We start from the raw sequence: 20914 nt of genomic DNA on the forward strand, positions 1-20914 counted from the left end.
TACAAAAAAATAATTGAGAACTTGTGAATAAGCTGTTATCCTATTAGTCACATTTTCTGATGACCAAACCAACCGCAAAGGGGGATAAATAAGAAAGGAGTCTGTATCTACTACATCAGAGTGCATGTATATATATGCACAAAGATGTATCTGTGTAAAATCACCCGATCTAAAACACTGAGATTCAAAATTCACATTTTTCATGACTCAATTATATTTCTTATTCTAGCCAAAACTAAAAGCAACAGAAGATCAAGCTGTGGCAAACCTTAAAGATATAACATTTCCTTACATATTGTCTGCTGGGAAAAAAGATCACTTTCTGAAAGATTATCAGCTGACACTTTCAGTGGATTTTTTTTTTTTTTTAAGTCTTTGGTAACATTTGTCTGTGCAACCAAAATGAGCCAAATGTTTCACTGTCAATCTGAAACTTCATTGTGTGGTTTTTTGGGTTTGGTTTTTTTTTTTTTTTTTTAAATTTATTTTGATCAAGCTATGTTTATCTGGAGATTTTAAAATGTGTCCCTTTGAGATAAACTGACAGACTAGTGTAACAAGGAAGGTTGATGAGGTAACTTGTTTTAAAAAAAAAAAAAATCAAACTTGGCAGTCAACCTACGGAAACTCGCCTGACAGCTTGTCTGAATTCTTCTGGATTTCTTGCCTATTTACAAGATTCAGTTTGATAAACTAAGACCTTTGGAGCAAAGCTGCACATTAACAATGAACCATAACGGGAACTCATTCTGAACCACAACAAACTCCGCTTATGAGGCTTGGTCCAGAGAGAAGAAATGCTGAAAAAAAAAAAATGTCTAAAATCCTCATGGTTTACATAATCAGGCTTTCACAGTGCATTTTCTGTTTCCAGTTTGTTAGGTTTAGATTCCTGGGCAAGACGGCCCCATCCCCCACATTCAATAGATTATGAAAGGCGGCACACCCACTAATCTTCCATAGAAATGTAAATTTGCCGTCAACAAGGGTAGAGGAAAGAGTTCATTCATCTACAGACCAACTGTTTTCATACTGTACCATAGAAGGGATATTGAGAAGCGACATCAGCTTCCACGCAGAAACAAGTTCCTTGTCTCAAGCCCCTTTGACAGCTAACTATCTTTGGAAAAAATTCTTCAATTAAACTTTAATACTTACAGATAATTTTGAATTCACTATGCAAACAGTCTTGGTCTGAAGTTAAACCACCATTAGAACACAACAGAAACTAGCTGGTCTGATGCTACATTTCAAATACAATACCATTTTTAAACGAAACACTTTCTTCAATAGTCAGATAAGCCATTTTCAAGATACGCTGCAAAATTAAACCTGAAGAAGTGTAATTTCTGTTTAGCAAACATTTAGATGACATTACCAAAATCAGGATTCTCTTAATTTAAAACAACCCTCACGCTTTAAAGACATTCAGACTGAAACATCAGCTATGAATACCTCTATTCACAATGGCAACAAACCCAAAGCTCAAGGACCCAATACCAATTCTTACATGTTTCCCTAATGAAACATATTGATATTTACTGAACAGTTTATAGAAACAACAAAACCTGTAGTTTTAAGAATCCCACAGGAAAGACACCATAGAATCATAGAATAATTAAGGTTCGAAAAGACCTCTAAGACCATCAAGTCCAACTGTCAACCCATCACCATCACGCCTGCTAAGCCATGTCCTGAAGTGCCACATCTACATGTTTTTTGAACACCTCCAGGGATGGTGACTCCACCACCTCCCTGGGCAGCCTGTTCCAATGCCTGACCACTCTTTCAGTAAAGAAATTTTTCCTAATATCCAACCTAAACCTCACCCGGCACAGCTTTAGGCCATTTCTCCTTGTCTTATTGCTTGTTTCTTGGGAGAAGAGACCAACACCCACCTTTCAGGGTGGAGAGCAATAAGGTCCCCCCCTCAGCCTCCTCTTCTCCAGACTAAACAACCCCAGTTCCCTCAGCCACTCCTCATCAGACTTGTTCTCCAGACCCCTCACCAGCCTCACTGCCCTTCTCTGGACACACCCCAGCACCTCAATGTCCTTCTGGTAGTGAGGGGCCCAAAACTGCACACAGTACTCGAGGTGCGGCCTCACCAGTGCCGAGTACAGGGGCACGATCACCTCCCTGCTCCTGCTGGCCACACCATTCCTGATACAAGCCAGGATGCCGTTGGCCTTGGCTGCCTGGACACACGTCATGAACCCAGTTAGCCCAGGAGTTATTTTGCCATAGAAACCGGTTCCATAAAAGCTACAAATTACAGATGGATCTCATATCTCATGAAAGCACACGCTGAGAAATACCCCAAAAATTTTACTATACATAAGATTTCCTCCACACTCTTGGCTAGCAGCACTCTTCTTGCAGCCTCACCACAGCACCAGTGGTTCGCATGTACATACTTGCCTTTTCTGTAAACTCTTCCCAAACTTTTCTGCTTCCGATTATTACTTCATCAATAAAGCTATATTTGACTTTGAAGTACAAGCTAGACAATTGTTACATAAAGATAGCACTTCCTTTACAGAATTAAAGGGTTTTCAGAACAAGAAATTGCAGAGGTATGAGACTAAACCAAGATGTATTTCACTGTATTTTCTGTATTTGTATCTCTCACTTCTATCTATAGGATCTGTGTAATTTTGGACACTCAGTTCTTCAGAACAAATGCTGAATGCTTCGCAAAACAAGGAACCTCTTCTATTACACTAGCGTAACATTTACAAAAAATGAATTAGACTGTCACACATACTCATTACGAAAAAAGCCATGAAAGTTAACAACTGATTTTTCTTTAATTATTCTGCTCAGAACAGAGTCTACAACACTGAATATATTTTTTCAACTTAATCCACATGCAATTCATTTCAATATACCTTGAATTTTACCTTGGTTTCCAGCTGACATTAAAGTGCTTGGACAAGCCTCCAAAGATTGTACTATTTTGCCTGCTGAAGACCAACATGATATATACTCAAACACTGCTTTTGAAATAAGCACTTGAAGTTGATAAGCCAAAATATGTGGAGTTAGAGGGTTTTACCCTGCTCTACTCTCCTTGCCTATACCAGACCAAGTTTACATTGATATCCAGGGAGACATCATCTCACAGCAGTTTTTTTGCTGATGGATTCAACAGATTTTTATTCTTCCTTTTCTGGTCCCAGACAAAATTTTGCTATTCATTTCTCATGATTTTGCCATCCCCTTAAAATTCTAGACAAGTTAAAAGCTGTTGATTTTTTATAGATATCCCTTTTCCCAACATTTATCCACTAAACTAGAACAAAAACTGAAAGAAAAAGGATAAATTCTTTCAGGATTTCAAAGATATACAGCACAACACCAAATATTTTTTCTGATTCTTCCTCTCCTTCTGGATCTGTGTCACACCTCCCAGTTTTATGAGTTCTCCTGTTTTTTATTTTTCTTTGAGAGCTGTTTTTCCTCAAAAAAAGCAGATGCATAATAATAATTTGGCAATCTGTAAAACCTTTTTGGTTTTATTTAACAGAACCTATTACATTTAGTCAGGAGAACAGAAACAAAAGACAGTAAGAGATGTTGACTTAGAGCCTCAAAGAATATTTCTCAGAGGAAAAGTGTGACATTCATTATTTTAAAAGGCATGTGAAGACAACCTCTTTCCACAAAGCTAGCAGGTAAAAAAATGCTTGGATTTCAAATTAAAATGCAAAAAATTATATATTTTACATTTCTTGATAGTTATATTAGTTATATAGTTATATTTTACTCCAAATTCAATTCAAACACACAATTCTTATGCATGACACTACAATACTGCCATGTTCAGTAACAATAATTTCATAAAAATAAATGTGCTTCATTGCAGCAGCAATACATTTACAACATATGGTCTTTAAAGTGTTCGGACATCTTATTGAATTACTAATCTAACACTGAACTTAACAGTTCAAATCTTTTTTTCTTTATTTAAAAAGAAAAAATCTAAGCTTACCAGAAAAAATTGAAACATTATTTTCATGCATCATTTGAATTGTCACCTGATCTTTTGTCTCAAGAACTAACAGAGAACATCAATGTGTTAACTGAAACAAGCAGTATGTAATCCACAGGACATCTTTGGCATATGTTTCCTTCCAAGGGCTGACAAGAGCTTTCCTGGATTTTTCAGCACTAGAGTCTAACATTTCCATTTTCAAACTAAAAATACAAACAAAAAAAAAATCTTACTTGTTTGCATAAATATGTATTTTCCCAGTAGTATCTTTCCACAGGAATTGGAGAACACTATATCTGTTCTGAGACCTCAAAAAATAATATGGGAGTATGGTAACATTGGCACAAGAGTGTTGAAAACCCCATTTTTAAAGCTGTATTTCTCTTCATAATTCAAAAGGCCCAGGAAAATAAATCCAATCAGAAACCTAGCTCCATGATGGAACATTCTTACTGATGAAGGAGAATGAGCTAGTGGATGTAACAAGGCAAAGCTCAATACTCAGAGCTATCATAATTTAAAATTAGACATAATTATCCTTAACAAAACCAGGCACTGTGGAAAGGGGCTTTGGAACAGCTGCTCCTCTTCAATTTAAATGCTCATTTGTTTTACATTGACCTAGAAATCAGTATCTTCCTAACCAAAAGCCAATTAGATAATAGTCTCTCTTTCAAGCTTGTAGAATACTAATTTTTCTAATGTCTTTAGTAATGAAAAGCAAAGAAATAAACTGCAGATGATGCCACAAGTATGCTCTGCTCCAATATGCACAACCAAAATGTGAGGGTTCCCTCCCCACCTTTCTGAAAGGTCAGATGTACAGTCCAGGAAAGACACCCATCACACCTTGTGCTAACCTTGCACTGCAGTCTCAGCGTAGGACAACCACAGAAGGCAGCACATGGAAAGATCTTCAGTTTGCTGGAATAGCATTCCGCCATTCCTTCCACAGTAAAGGTAATATGCCAAACTGGCAAGGAAGCATTACAAGAAGCATTTCAAAAGCTGTCCTTCCAACCTTGCCTAGGAGTTAGGTCACTAACATCAATGTTTTTGGAAACAGAAAGATGTCAGATTCTTTCAGTACTGCAATATAAACAAGCTGCTTCTCAAGCAACAGAATCAAAGACACCCGGTTTCCTAGAGACTCAAGTTTGTCTTTTTGTCATCGTGCTCCCTCCCATAGTCCTTACACAGGTAACTCTGGCTTTCCTATTTTACCTTCACCAAATTGGAGAAAGCATCTCCCCCAGCTAATAGAGCGCCATCATATCTGAGTGTCAACCAGTGCTGCCAAACCACAATAAATAATGAACTGTCTCTCAGAGAACATGAGGGGGTGTCTCCTACTCAGTTCCAATTCTTATGAAATTGCAATTACAATTATTTTTGACATTTCTTCTTTTCAAGCCTGGATGAAATTGGCCAGCACCTCGAAAGTTACCAGGAAAGAAGGAACAATTGCAGAAACCTAGATTCCCTACCACTGCTCAATGTTTCTGACAACCATGATCATTTACACCGTTACTTTCAACTTTGGTTTAAGCCAATGCCAAAAATATGTATTCATTTACAGATCTGTTCCAGCTTTAAAAGAGACAAAATGATGATGAGTGCCAGTTTGATTACACCCAAATACAAAGCCGTAAGTTTTCTTGGTCTTCTGAGTCTTGGCAGTATCCCTAGAGAAAATTTTTTCTGTGAAAGAAGTAGAGCCTTTTCTAAATGTGTCAACAAAAGAAGCTTCTCAGAAGACTGGCATCATACTGAGCCTGACAGATTCCAGAAAGCAACAAATTAATGCAGGAAACTACATTAGAAAACAGCAAATGCAATTCTACCAAAACATTAGGTCTTCATAGAAGAAAAACACTGGCAATCACCAGCAGCAATCCACAGTTCTATGCTGAAAAATAATCTGCGAATGCAAAAGGTGGGTGGTTTAAAATTGAAAGGAGCCTTCCGAAATTGCCAAAGTTGTGAAGTAAACAAGCCTGTATTGACAGAATGATCTCATAGCAGGACACATATCTGTACAGTCAAGGTGGAATTCAAGGGAAGGAGAAGCTCTTTCCAGAATAGGTAATGAAGCTGAAGAAACCCCTGTCTCCTAAGGTTTCCTTCTAAAGTCACTGATGTAGGAAACAACTAGATGAAAGTGTGAGCTGCAATGGACAAAACACAAACATGACAACAGCAGCACAATTTTAAATATACCTCAAATTCATGAGGCATCAGCATCATCAGTTTATTGTAGCAGTTTGTTCTCTGTCCCGTCCTCCTGCATTACTACCTCTGCTGATAAAGTAAAGGTGTAGACATCAGAATTGTTCAGAGCTTTTAACTTGCCTGCAGACTACATTTCTAAAAAGATGTATCTCTAGGAAACAGCAAAACTTTCTGGGTTAAGAACCTGCCAGTCAATTCAATTCTTAAAAATAGCTGTCAGAAGAGTTGCTACTGAATATGACCATTCTGTGTCAACAGAACAGTCATGCATATAACATTATTCAGCATTTTTGACTTACATTTTGAACCAGAACGGAACACTGCCAAGGATAAAAGCAATGTTACCTCTCCTCCCATGGGCTCTTCGCTAGAGCTTGACCTCTCTTATGAAACAGTCACTGAACATGTGAAGTCTACTCTCATCATGTCCCAGTGTGGCATATGTCCAGTCTACATGTAGGTAACAGAAGTCTCCCACTAACATTTCATTTTACAGTGTCCGATCCTCCTCGGCACACTGCAGTCAGCATCACCTATCCTCATCAGACAATGGGTAATGCAGACCCCAGATTACTACTTCTTAATTAGATGCAAGTTTCAACGCTTAGGTGGTCTGTGCTACTTGCTGATGTCGGTTTCAAACACCGGTGGGGAGGACGGTCTCTAAACATGCAGCACCACCCAGCCACAACCTCAACCTCTTTGACCTTTCCCATATACTTTGAGGACACCATATTGGGGCACAGAACTGCGTGTAAATAAGACAGCCAGTCCTCAGCATAGCCATGTCAGAATCTGAGCATCTCATGGGATTAAAGTAATTATCTGTAAAACACATACTACAAAATGTAATACGTATACTTAAGGGTAGTGACCATTATTAAACTCTTCCCACTACCCTGAGCTGAGGGATTCAACACAGAACAGAAGCTTATAACAAAAAGAGTAAGCTCAGTTACGTAGCTTAGGTGAAATGGAGTTAAAATCAACTTCATTCATTTTACTTAACACAAAATGGAGTTTAACCAACCTTTCACTGCTTGCTCCAGAATGTGAAGTTGTGATTATCTACTTTTGAACCCCCAAACTACTGGAGAAATTTCCTGATGTGCAAGGAAAAATGGAGCCAACAATTACTAACGGTCATCCATGACTATTCTCAGATGGAGATTTCATACAACAAAGCTTGATGATAAAAGCCTTGTTAATAATGGGACAAAAAAGAAATCATACAGCAGATGGAAGGGCATGCATCATTAATGTACTTCACTGAAGAAGTCAGGCACGACAATACCTTTCCCTTGAAATTACTGCAATTTATAGTAAGCCGGGGGAAGAGCAGCAGTTTACCCTTTGCTTATGGAAAGAGGAATTCAGCAATTAGAACAGTAAGGGATATCTATCACATTGTTGCAAAGCCTAAAGCCAAGTTTAATGGCCAAGCATGCCTCCAGTTAAATGGGTTTTAATCCATTCTTGACACTTTCCCAGGGAAGTTGATACCACAGATTTGTCTAACAATAATCCACATGGAACAAGGTCCCCCAAGGTTTTCAAAACCTCCATACAAAGATGTGCTGCCATTTTCTTTTTAAATCTAATCTATATATAACTGATTTCTAAACAACTTTTCACATAAAAAAGATAAACAATGCATTCAATTTGTTGGAATTGTAAGTACATAAATCAACTGTTTTGTTTGTAGATATTACCTGATATTCATACATGTTCATATGAGCCATAAGGAGGTCTGATTTTCTTTCTACTTTATGTCTAAGTATTTCTCAGTCAGCAACATTCTAAACCCAATGCATAAATTACATCGAGAAAATAAACATGTCAGCAGGCAAGTAAGCATATAGAAAATAAAAATATGTCATTGTCAAATATACCACTTTAAACAGCTGCCTGTTTAATCAGGATTGATGCCGATGCCTGATCAATAGAATTTTACAGTGTTAACATGGTCCTTTTCCTCTCAATTCAGATAGTTCTGCATGTATGCGATATTACAAGTTGTTCCTCTTTTCTTTCAGAAGGTTAATTTTAAGACAAAACAACAAAAACTTACCTAAAACTAAACAAACAGTTATCAATAGATTTAACAATACCCACAAACTTAATTTTATATTGCATACTGTCATTTGAGCAAAGTCAAAGAGCTTGTGGATCAAAAGCCCATGATTGAGAACACCATTCATTTAGCAAGGAGATACTACAGTGAAGGTTGTACCAGAACTAGTAACTGTATGGTAAGAGACATGCAAATATTGAGCAACAGTTGAACTGTAATACAAAACACAACTCTATAGCTTTCACACTAAGATTCCCAAACCAGTAGTCCACAGCACAAAGAATTTAGAGTGGGGAAGGACTGAGAAGATCACAGTAGAAGTATACTTGTGCACAAACCAGTCCAAATTCACAACTTTTCTGGCTAGCATCAAATATTAAGAACTAATTTTTACTGTGAGGATGGTTTTTTTCCTGCTTTTTGGGGGGTAGAGGAAGCCACAGAGAAAAATAAACACTTCTGGGAGAACACAGGAGGGAAAGGAGAGCTTAGGAACATCAGAGCAGGCAGGAGGGATCTTAAAAAGGATCTAGCTCACGCTAAAGACAGCACAGCATGCAAAGCTGCAAACAGGCAACCAAGGTTAGCAGCACTGATGAAACGTAAGCAGTAATGAACATTCTGACCTTTGTCTTCAACCCTTGGATTCTTGACACTATGATAAACACACTATGTATTTTCCATGGCAACAGCTCAGCCATTAAATTAGTTCAATTACCTATATTTAGAAAATTGGAGATGCAGATTTGCCAAAAGTACCTCTGCAGACTTAACTATTTGAAACAAGTATGTAACAAAGTATCTAACTAGAAGCCTTTGTGTGAAAAATTTAGTGAATGCACTGAAACTTTGTGTTAAAACAAATAACATAGCAGTATTCTCTATATTAAAGGTATGCACATACTTATTTCCAATTTTGAGTGAAGACAAATACAGAAATCATGTTATACCTGAAGTTTTGTGTTTTTATTTAAACTTCAAGGCAGAAAATTTTAATTCCAAGTTTCACATAATAATTTGTTTTCATGGGCAAATTATGAACCTTGCCATAGGAGTTCATCATATAACTACTTTTACTGTCACTATACCATATGACCACATTAAAATAATGAGGTTTGCGCATTCATATCTTCAATTAGAGCTTTGTGGCTTCAAGCACTTAAAGAACAAATGCTGCCATTAACCTAGACCTTACCCCTCAAATATGCACCAAATATATTAACAATGTTACTGAATCATGAGGTCATTGTGAAAATGTCTCAGCGAATTCCACCACAAAGCAAAATCTTGAGGATTTTAATAGGATATTATTTAAGGCACAAAATTAAAATCTCTCATTAAGTTATCTCAACAGCTCGTTTAATTTATCAGGCTCAAAAAAAATATTTTAAAGGTTATTTTAGGTTAATTACATTTCACATCCTTTTATGACAGATCTGAAACCCTGCACAACTTTCAATCCTCTATTATAAACATTTCCCTCTTGCCAATAACTTAGAGTTCACATTGACACACATTTTTGCATACTCACACTATAGTCACAACATGACAGTATTTTATATTCGTCATGTATACAGAATTTTTTTTTTTTAATAGCAATCTGGTCATTGCAATAAATAACAAAAGCAATAAGCACCTCAGTCAGTTGCTCCACAGTCTTTACTCGTAAAACTGCTTAGGTAAGCAGGTTTGGGTTTAACACATTAGGTACTCTCTCATCAAGTATTGCACTATACGTACTTAGCTGGCCACAACTGCTTTTCAGTGAAAGAAATTCTGATCAATCCAAAGCGGCACTATACAAGAATTCTCCTCATCTATTCCTATAATAAACAAAGCTTTGCAAAAACAGCCTGGCTATTATTTATCCTAGTCTCTGTTCACAAAGGGAAGAACTACAGATACTTAGTCTAAATCAAGCTTGCTAATGTAATGGTTATTCTGACTTCATACCTCATGTTCTCACAGTACAAGGACTCTGCAGTTCCCACCAGGGAAGAGTTTAAAACCTGTAATTCCTGCAGAAATGCTCGGGTTAGCATTAATAACATATCAAAGCCAGGTAAGAGATCAAAGTATTCCCTAGCTTTTAAACAATTGACTTTAACATCTAAATATCTTCAACACAATCAGATATAAGAGAAAGACACAGGCACACTATATACAGCGACTGCAGGAGTAAGTTACTTCATAGCACCATCCATGTGAGCTTCAAGTATTTTCCAAGCATTAATAAACCAAGCTTTACAGAAACTCTGCTAGGCAGACTAGCAGTAGACTAGTAGAACTCCCAGTTCCACTGATGGCCAAATGACTTAACTTCTCTGTATCTTAGTTTATCAAAGTTCAGATACCAGGATTGTTGCATAAGTCTCAGGCTTTAGTACTGTGTTTCACTTACAAGGCTATACTTATCTCTGCCAAGAGATTTTACCTCTGCCCCTCTAGTAATCTCCAGGTGACGAGGACTTTAGATTAACTCTTAGGAAAGAGTTTGAGCTGCAGCTATTCAGAGGTGAAGCATATAAACCACTGTACTGCAATTTTCCTCCAAGTGGTAAAACAAGCAATGACCGAGTCTCAAGCTGAAACTGTCTGGATGGCTGAAGAGACACACTGCGTGGCTTGGATAAACCAGAATGACACAGTACAGGAAAACATACCAAACAAAAAACAGCAGCCAAACATGGAGGGTTATGCTACTAATTTCTAGAACATCTCCAAAGCTTAGTGGAAGAGTTACAGGAGATCTTTTTAGATGTCCTAAAGCTCAAAACAGTTTGCATTACTGGAATAAAGTAGCTAGACGCTTAGGCAAACAAACTATTTCATGTTTAAAGACTGATCCTCCTATTATCATATCCTAGACAACAGTACCCAGAAGTGTTACCAGACACAGAAGGCAGCCATATTATAACACTAAATGTGGGCATCTCACACTGCGTTTCTACAGAAATACCTGCCAAAAATCACCAAAATAAACCAGCCAGCTTTCGACTATTTTAAATTAAAAAACAGAATTTTTACTGTCTACATCAGTATGTTTTTATATAGAGGTCAGTCAGAACCACAGAACACCACTCTTCTGGAACAAAGCCTCACTCAGCGACAATGTGTGTTCAAGACAGTCTGAATAATTCTTCATATTTTATCTGAAGTTCCCCACAGCTCCCCAAGCAAAAAAGCTAATTTTCCATGCACACTACAGCAGTTTCTCACTTTACACCTACAATAGTGCTGCTGTCAGGAACAAAACTGACTGCATGTGCCAAAAATCAATTCAACATATTCATAGACAAAAAAATAACACACAGCATCTGAAGATAATGAGAACTGCAATCATTCAAACTGACAGTCTAGTGCCTAACAATTATCACAAGGCAAGTTTATGAATTCGTATTTGCTACGATGACAAGCATCAGGTTACACAGAAGGGTGTTCAAATTTTCTTTCAAGTATGAAAATCTCCTTTGAGCCAATGAGTCCACTCCAAAATGGAATTCACTTAACTGAAGCGAGTAAAAAGATGCTGACTGTGTTCAAGTAATACGCTGAAGTTTCTTCAGAGCAAGATGCTGACTGTGTTTAAGTAATATGCACGATATATTAATATTACTTCAGTACAGAATTTATCACAATTATTTGCTGTCTTTTACACGGTTACACATGAATTATTCAGAATGAAGTTTACTGGTGAAAAAACTACCAGGACTATCAGTTTTGAATGCCACTGTAAAGCACATGTCCTGAATCTATCATGAAAACACACAGAATTACAGCACGCGCATTTTAGTTTTCCTACCAGAGATACCTTAAAGCTGTGACAAAGATAAGTCTCTGCAAGCACTCTAAACACTGCCCAGTGCTCAGAATTTTACTCAGAATACTTCAAGAATATTCAGAGAAGCTCTTCTGCAGTTTACTTACAATATCGTTTACTTCTTTGCAAAGGCCTTATTCTCCGTTGTTCCGCATTATCAGATTCCAATTCCTTGTTCTTACTTTCAAGTTTTAACATTCAGCTCATGCCAAAACATTCAACCCTCTGTCTAGAACTTGCTCCCTACCTCTTCCTCAAACCCAGTCGCTTCAAACAAACGCAAGCCTGGACACTGCTTTAGTTCTTCAAGCAACACTCATTCTCTATCTCCTTCTATCTCCACATCTTCCAAAACTGATACCGTGCCCAAACTCTCAAAGATTCGCCCATAGACTTTGCAGTGTCAGTAAATGTAAATTTTTAATTAGTATAGCATAAACTTCGACTTTACATGGTTTTAATTTCAAAATCACTTACTTCCCATCCCAGGTTCTCACAGTTACAACTGCTATTTTAAAATGCAATTTCCATGACTTCATACAGTAATAAAATCCATTCATTCATACAACCATAGTTTCTGCTATCTTCTGCTTTTCTAACAATATAAAAATATTAAATTCTACTTGTACAGTCAAGTATTGAAAGTTCTGTACTCCCTAAAACTATTCATGGTCTTAATCAGCATATTCTCAGACAAAAGTATTTTCAGCTGTATTAGCAACACAAAAATACTCAACAGGATACCACCTAAAATACAAACTAAAAGTAAGGTTATCTATGACAAAACATTTTGGGAAAAAGAGCAGCTGCATGTTTCAGAGCGCACAAATGTAAATGAAGTTTTCTCCTCAGATTCAAATGTCTGCTTCTGTGACAAGTACCCAGTCAATCAGCAGGAGGTAGCTCGATGCACAACTGGCATTAATGACTTGTCCCCCCAACTAGTATTGTGTTTTTCAATAAAAAGACATAGATTACATCTAATTCTTTTGTGAGGAGGCAGAAGTGTAAGATCTATGCACTCACCTCACCGCCAGCATACATATCAAGCAGGAAGATGGAGAGTACAGTGGAAGATCAGCTATTGTGCTTTGCAAACTAATGTTTAATTTACAAGGCAGATACCTGCTAGTCACTACAAACTCTATTCCTTCCAAGATCTCATCACTGTGAGATTAACAGCCACTACCCAGATGCCTGCATAAAGCGGAGATCCTAAATAATAAACCACAAATCCATTAAAGCTCTAGGGACTAAGTAGGAGACCCAGAGGCAGAATTCTCTTTTGTGACCAGGAGGGGTTTTGAAGCAGAGTATAAAGAAGCTCGAAGTTCTAGTTCCACCGCACCTCCTCGAGTCTTCCGAATCGTTGGTTTCCGCACCGAGCTGACAGCCGCCACCGAACGCGGGTCTCCCGCAGGACACCGCCAGCCCCGCAGCTCGGCCCCGCAGCCACCGCCCGGCCTGGCGCTGGAGCGGCACGCGCCGCGCGCAGCCCGCAGGTGCTGCAGCGCCACCTGGCGGGGCACGGCCCGCGGCACCGCCAGGCCGCACCCCTCCGCGCCCGCAAACGGCGAGCAAAAGTGATTTACGCAGTTAGCTCCCAATAACAATTTCTAAAAAATCTTTTATTCATAACTACCTCATCATCTCTCTGTTACCAGAAAGAGAACGTTGCAAGCCCCAGTACGGTATTAAAACAGGAAGCCAACCCATACTCCAGCTTTAAGCAAAGGCGCGGCTACCCGCGGGCAGCGACCGCGACACACGCCGCCCCACGCAACTCCCCGGGGCCGAGGAAGCGCCCACAGTCCCGGGGGCCGCGCACGGCGCCAGCCGCCCCCCGCCGCCGGCAGATGGCAGCGCCGCGCCGCGCGCGCCCCGCCTCGGCCCGGGGAGGGGCAGCGGGAGGCCCCGACGCCGCCGGGCCCGAGGACGCGGCTGGGAGCTGCCCCGCCCGAGCCAACAGCCGCCCGCCCCGGGGGCACACGCCGTTACGGGAGGCTTGCATACCGGGTACAATCGAGTCTATTCCCAGCAGAACTGAAACGAAATAAAAAAGCAAAGGAGTAAACATTCAGAAAACAAACAGCAAATACTCCCTCCGACACCTAAAAAGCATCCCCCAGCTTGGAGATCACAGATAACGTGCCGCCGTGTGAAGCCTGCCTCGGCTCCAGGTTTCCAACACACGGGTCCTAGGAGAGCCGAGGACCCCCCCATCACCAGGACAAGGACCGCTGTCCCCGCTCCAGTTGGCACTGCCCGACCCGCACTGCTCTGGGGACTAAAGGTCCAGAATCTGTCCGGCTGAGCAGGCAGCGTCACTGCCTCGGCGTTCTCCAGCTCAGGAAGTTCTCCCGCTTGTCAGTAGTTTCCAGTCATCACATTTGAGCCTTTCTGTCCTCCGGATCATTACTCGAATCCAAGGCGCTTTTTTTTTTTTAGCCACTTCTAGAACCAGACCAGGGAAAAGTGAACTATCTGGCACTCTGTACAACAGTTAAAAATACGCAATCGTCTCATTTTGTTTTAACCGTTACCTTACAAAGCGAATGTAAAATCCTAAGTCATTTGAAATTATTCTCTGAAGTGGAGACAGGCCCTACAAGGAAATCTTGCAAGTCGCATCAGAGGATTAACAAAGCACCAACTGCTTAGTCAGCAGACTTCATCTCTGCAGATGAAGCAATGGCTCCAACCATGTACCATGTGGTCCAGAATATAAGGAAGAAAGTTTACACCGAAGAGAGAACTACAACCACCCGGCTAGAATCCTGAAACTCATTTTCAGAAATTATGTTGAGTTTTTCAGCTCAAGGAGTACAGTAAGCTTCGGGTCAGTACTGGGAGCAGTTCAGAAGTTTGCAAGTATAAAAAAAAAAAAAATCACAAATAAGCATTCAAAATCTCTTTCACAAAAGTATCTAATTTTCCACTGGCAGGCTTCTTCAAATGTTTTCCCATCACCATGGCTGGCAGAAGGAACATGGATGGTTTCTTATTCATGGAATATCTCAAACTTTTCCAGGCACTAGACAGTGAGCAATGCATACAAGATGTGGTCCTAATTAACGGGTAGCACACCATCAGAGGCTTCCTTTGCAAAACGCTGGAGACAGTGCTTGAGATGCTCTCTGTGGTGAGTGAGGGGTGGGACACACACACAAAAAAACCCTCATCTCTCTCCACAAATGTAAATACATATTCAGCATTAGTGTAGTGCTCCAGCTGAGCAAGCTGTCCTTAACAATAGACATGAGGGGAAAATCACCCCTTGCTCACCCATAAATGCTCCAGCCCTGCAGAATTAACACCTTACAGCATTGCTTCTGGCAATCAATTTCATTCACATTGAGTTTTGTCAAAATAATTGCAAGAAGGACATTGCCAATCTACCTTCCCTACAATCACAATATTCTCTTCACAAGCTCTTTTTCCTTTCTAAAATTAACAAACTCTGATGCTCTTCATGCCTTTCTTCAGAAGAGAACGCATCCATATTCCTGGTCATTCACATCAGCTGCCTTCAAAACATACTCTAAGTTCTAACCTTTTTTACAACAGGGTGCCTGCAGGTCTAGATTTCAGGTAAAGCAACCCCCAAACTAAGTCATAAGAGATTTTCCACATGATTATCCTTCTGTTCCTTATACACACACTTTACACACACTCCCTGTACCCCCAGTTTTTACTGTATTTGGGTCCTGAGAGCAGAAAACACCGCTGAGATGCCCACAATGATGCTTTATGTCTTTTTTCTCTGATTATTTCCTTGGCTATCTTTGGGATTTAGAAGTCTTAAATAGGACACTCCCCATCAGAATTCAATCACTAGGATCAGAGACATCCATCTTAAGAGTAGATGATCAACTGAAGGTCATCCTCACACGTATTTAGAAGGCACACAGATCAGATCAACATCTATCATTCCACAGTGACAGCACTGAGCATTCAGTCTGCCCTGGTTTCTTTCTCAAGTCAAGGATCTAGTGGCAACTGCTATGCAGATACATTAATCCAGACTATCACACATGTACCAGCTGAAAGTTTCTAACAATAAATTGTGCTTATATAGTTTAGCATGTTAAGATTTGATGTATTTCCAGGTCTTGAGTAGTTGCTGATAAGTAGCCTGGCTATCAATCTTGTTTCAGAAGCTACAAACTAATTTCTATAGATTTGCTGTTGTTAATTTATCTTTTTGCTTTGCAGATACTTTCAAAGTTGAAAAGAATGCAATTTAAGCACAACAAACAATCTGTAGGATTAGTGGTGGTTAGAAAGTAAAAACACACATTACTGAAGGCCATCAAAGCAGTTTAGCAAAGGGAAATTCACCGATACCTACAGTGGCAAAAAGAGGGAGCAGAAACAATGCACATAGCTTTGAGTATTCTGGCTTTCCTGTACCACGCTCCCACTTCTCTCTAGCTATCTGCCTATGGTATTATAACAGATAATAAAAGAATTAAATGCTCTGGCAATCAAGGCTGGCATATTAAAATGACACTCTGCATTACTGAATCTATTCATCTCTTAATAGAGCTATTCTTCAAAGGAGATTAATTATACTGGCAAGAGACCTTTTGCTATTCTAATTTGTGAAACGTATTTCAATACCACAAGCACATTACAACAGCTGCAAACATGTAACTAGCTCCAAGATCCCAGGACTCACTGCATTTAATAAGGTGTTCATCTTGTGGCCAGCTCACAAGTCACTGCTTTCGAAGCCCACTTCATACAAAAATTCTTCATTTCTAAACTTAATTAACTGCAACGGTGATTAACATACAACCCACCATAAAGTATACAGAGATAGGAAAGGGACCATATACTTCAGTACCTAGCACCATCACAGAGGGACAAATACTGGATATATAGCTGAACTTCTCTGCTTTAATTCAAAAGCAGAGAATTTAAAATTATTTTAAAAGAAGTTATTGGCACTGCATTTCTTATCAGTACATTTGATAGACAGCAAAACACTGCCATGACAAACTGAAAATACATCTTAGTAATATGCAGCATTGTAACACTCAAACACATCTGCAACTCACTGAATTGTACACAGCTGTTAACCAACAAACTAGTATTCCAAATTAAATATCTGAGAACTAATGCTTTTTTTTAAAGCACAGTTATTTTCATTACATTAAGCTATGAAGCTTCGAGGCATTTGCGTGCCTCAAGAGAACACGCCTATATTTTAACATACTACTTTTTTCATCCCCATCAGATAAATACTTAGATGCCAAGTTCACATGAGCATTTTCCCTTTCTGTTGATATAGTCAAACTACCATCACTGCTAAGAATAGCAATTTAAGGCAGTTACTGAACAGGCACCAAACTAAGACACAATACAATTAAATCAGAAGAATTTCAATATGATAGCATGTCTGAAAACGCTAAGACTACAAATACTTCATTGTGAAATCAAAACTAGTGGTAACAAAAATGCATGGCTTTTTGAACTTTACAGAGTTAAGTTTCTTTTCATAGCCTGGTGGTGCCAAACTGTCTAGGACCCCAAAAAAAATTCTAAGGACTATATCCAATGTACATCCTTTTATTTACAGGGTTGTTGCTTCTAAACCGTCTTACAATGGAATATAAAGTCACCCAGTTACTTGCAGCTCTACAAAGTAGTGCACACCAAAATTTCCTCATTCGAGTAAAACTTGTTATACAGGCAACTCTACGGAAGTTCGGCAAAAAAAGCTTCTAGCTTTGATTTTAGTCTACTATTTAGCAACAATTTCTGTTGCATATATGACTACTCACAAATAACTGTCTTTTCCTACTCTTGTATTTCTCTTCTCCTTGTGCTTCAGTGATTTTAGGTATTTAGAGGTAATAACGAACATATGTTCCTTTTGGTTTGCGATTCAGTCTTGACTATAGCCATTTGAGTTCCTCCCTCCATACAGAATACTCTCTCAGAAAATGCTGATTTAACAGATGCAATATTCTTCAAAAATACGTTCACTTTACCAAAACCTTTTGATAGAGACCACACAGAAGAGCAGATGTCAGTTCCAGCTCTTCAATTCCTTGGACAGTTATACCTTTCAGCTTCTCCCCCCAGCTATTCTCTACAGAAACAGACAGAGGTAACTACTCAGAAAGCTGTTTCCCAATGAAACTTGTTTTAAATGGCCAAGTTCCCATGCTCACATCTCCCTAGACTTCCAGTGATATTTTCTTTCAGCTATCAGGCAGCTTAAGTAGCATTGAGAAGGACCTTCCCCAAAAGAAATTAATTATTCTTCATGCATGCGTTTTTTCCCTGCTTTTTGTCAAAAGCAGGATGAACATACCCTCCTCCTAATTCACTCTCTACCCTAAAAAGAGCCCACAGGAACAAAATGCTGCATTCACTCAGCAGCAGCAGGGAAAGCAAGGTAAAAACTAAAGCACAGGATCACACCACTTTTTATTTACAGCACAAAGTCATCATGAGGATTCCCAGGCTCACTCACCAAACCAGCAGTAAGTGAAGGAGCAGATTGTCCTAGGGACTGATTTCTCATGCGGACCAGGTTTGACGTATCTCCGGGTGGCTGCCATATCGTCTGTCCCACTCCACTGTGGACACTATTTGATAAGGGAAGTAGCTGTTTTCCTTTGAAAACAAAACCAAAATACTATCAGCTTGTTTTTAAACAAGTTTGCCAGTTCAAAATACAATGCTGAAAACAAATATTGGCTGTGGAGAAAAAGCATTTAATAAAAAAAGCAATTTATAGGTTTTGGTAGGTCAGAACTTGTAAGAGCACGCTACCTGTGAAACCATTATGTTTAATAGCTAAATATTTCCAAAAAATCTAGTTTACATTATGAGGTAATGGGTAAATCCAAAACCAGGTAGACTTCTGTCACTTTATACCTTTCTATATTTCACACAGCTTAAAAAGGAAACAATATTTGCTGCCAATTCAACAATTTATTGCCCTATAGAGAGGAAATGTTAATGTTGCAAAATCTCTTGGGTATAATTTTTAAAATTCTTATGAAAATACATTCATAATTGTAAAGTATTGCTTATTCTAAAACACTTAGCCATCTAGACATCCACACTTTCCCCTACCATTGGAACATTCAGCAGCAGATTTCATGGATCTGCTCAATGCATTTTTTTCTAGTCAATATAACACTCCTCTTTGAAAAATGTCAAGCAGTAAATTTCCACAATGAGGACGAATCAAAGTAGGTCATATTTTGACTCCATCCAGTTTGACAGTTTCCTTTTATGTACAATGTCATTCACAAAAAAATAAAGAGGAGACAGACAGTCTTGTGGTTAAAAACACGTAAGTGAAAAAGTCTGTAAATCTGGGTTCCATTATTAGCTTCCAGATGACTTCCTCTCACTTTGGTCAGTCAACCTCTGTACTTCAGTTTCAACATCTGCAAAATGGGAGTGAACAATACCTCATTTCCTTAAAATTAGGACTGTGAGACTAAATTACACACATCCCTCCCTTTCAAGCATGGTCGAGATGGTTGCATTCAACAGATTCTTACATGCTCAGATACCACAACAGGAATCACATGGACGAAGACATTTGTTGCAATAAGTAGCAGGAAGAAGTCCACATCTTTAATCACATATACTGCAGGAAAATATTTTTTTACTCAGAGGCAGCAAGCTATTTTGCAAATTCAACTTCACCTTAGAATTAATGTGAAATAGTATATTCATTACATAAGAGCGGCTACAATATTTGGAAGACTGTCACATAATGTGATTAGCTTTGATGCCGAGGGGGTGGGGGAGTGGTGTCGTCTTTGGTCCTTTTTTTTTTTTTTTTTTTTTTTTTTTAAAGTTGCTCATGTTCATTTTCTGTTGAAGTTACAAGCAATGGGCCACGTACACCTGAATAGAACAACTCAAAGTATGCAAGAGATGAGAAGGCTCAGCTCTGGCCAGCAGAGACACAGCATATTAGTACCTTTTTCCCACTTCCACTCAAGCAGCTTACAGCTGTGGACATGATTTTCATGGTTTGCTCATTTTCAAGATTATGTGTAAATACAATGATTCCTCTTGCCTGCAGACATTTAAAACTACTACTAAAATTATTTTTTAAAAAGAAACAGAACTACTCCAGTTTTTCTGCTTCCTCCTATTTACTTTTCTTTGCTTACTTCTACTCAAGGAAAAAAAAATAAAGAAAAAAACCCACACCAACAAATTGCAGTACTATCTGTGGCCACTGTAATCAGCAAACAGCTGTGGAGTTAATAAGCTTCTGGTTTCCTCTAGCAACATTATGAATGTTTCATTTTTCAGAAACAAGCCACTTATTACCAATAAAACATTAAGACAACACCTCAAACATTAAAATATTTATCTTCCCCTGATAAAGGATGGAGTGACCAGGACTGGATGTATTTTCACAATGATGTAAGTCAAGCCCATGCTGCTGCCAAAAGGGGTGGTTTCACCTTCTTCCTCTTTCCCTCCCACCTGAGACTTTTCAACCCTTCTTGTTCTTGCACTGACATGCAAATAGCCGAACAGTCAATCTAATTAGGGAGGAAACGGGCTGCAAGTTAACCCTACAGAACAGCAGTGGTATTCAGGCAAATCAGCTATTTCATTCTAGACTGATCATGCAGCTCTGTGTTTTAACACCAGCATCGCAGACTTTGATACCAGCTATAAACAACTATGAAAGCATCCCTTAGCCACATACAAAGTCTTTGAAAAAAGAAGACTACTGAGCTTGGTCCTCCATTTTTTGGCTAATTACTAGATTGTGCTCACTCCATGGTTCTAC

At 38.9% G+C, this 20914-nt stretch overlaps 1 protein-coding gene across 6 annotated transcripts in view; it reads right to left on the reverse strand.

Annotated features, from left to right (window-relative positions):
* Positions 1–20914, reverse strand: part of MAST2 (microtubule associated serine/threonine kinase 2) — a 205324-nt gene that overhangs the window by 160817 nt on the left and 23593 nt on the right. For all 6 annotated transcript variants that reach the window (XM_075424578.1, XM_075424580.1, XM_075424579.1 and 3 more), the window contains exon 3: positions 18611–18753. In XM_075424578.1, the coding sequence (XP_075280693.1) occupies positions 18611–18753 (143 nt within the window). The remainder of the gene's footprint in view (positions 1–18610; positions 18754–20914) is intronic.

The sequence above is a fragment of the Opisthocomus hoazin genome, chromosome 6, assembly GCF_030867145.1.
Source record: "Opisthocomus hoazin isolate bOpiHoa1 chromosome 6, bOpiHoa1.hap1, whole genome shotgun sequence".
Lineage (NCBI taxonomy): Eukaryota > Metazoa > Chordata > Aves > Opisthocomiformes > Opisthocomidae > Opisthocomus > Opisthocomus hoazin.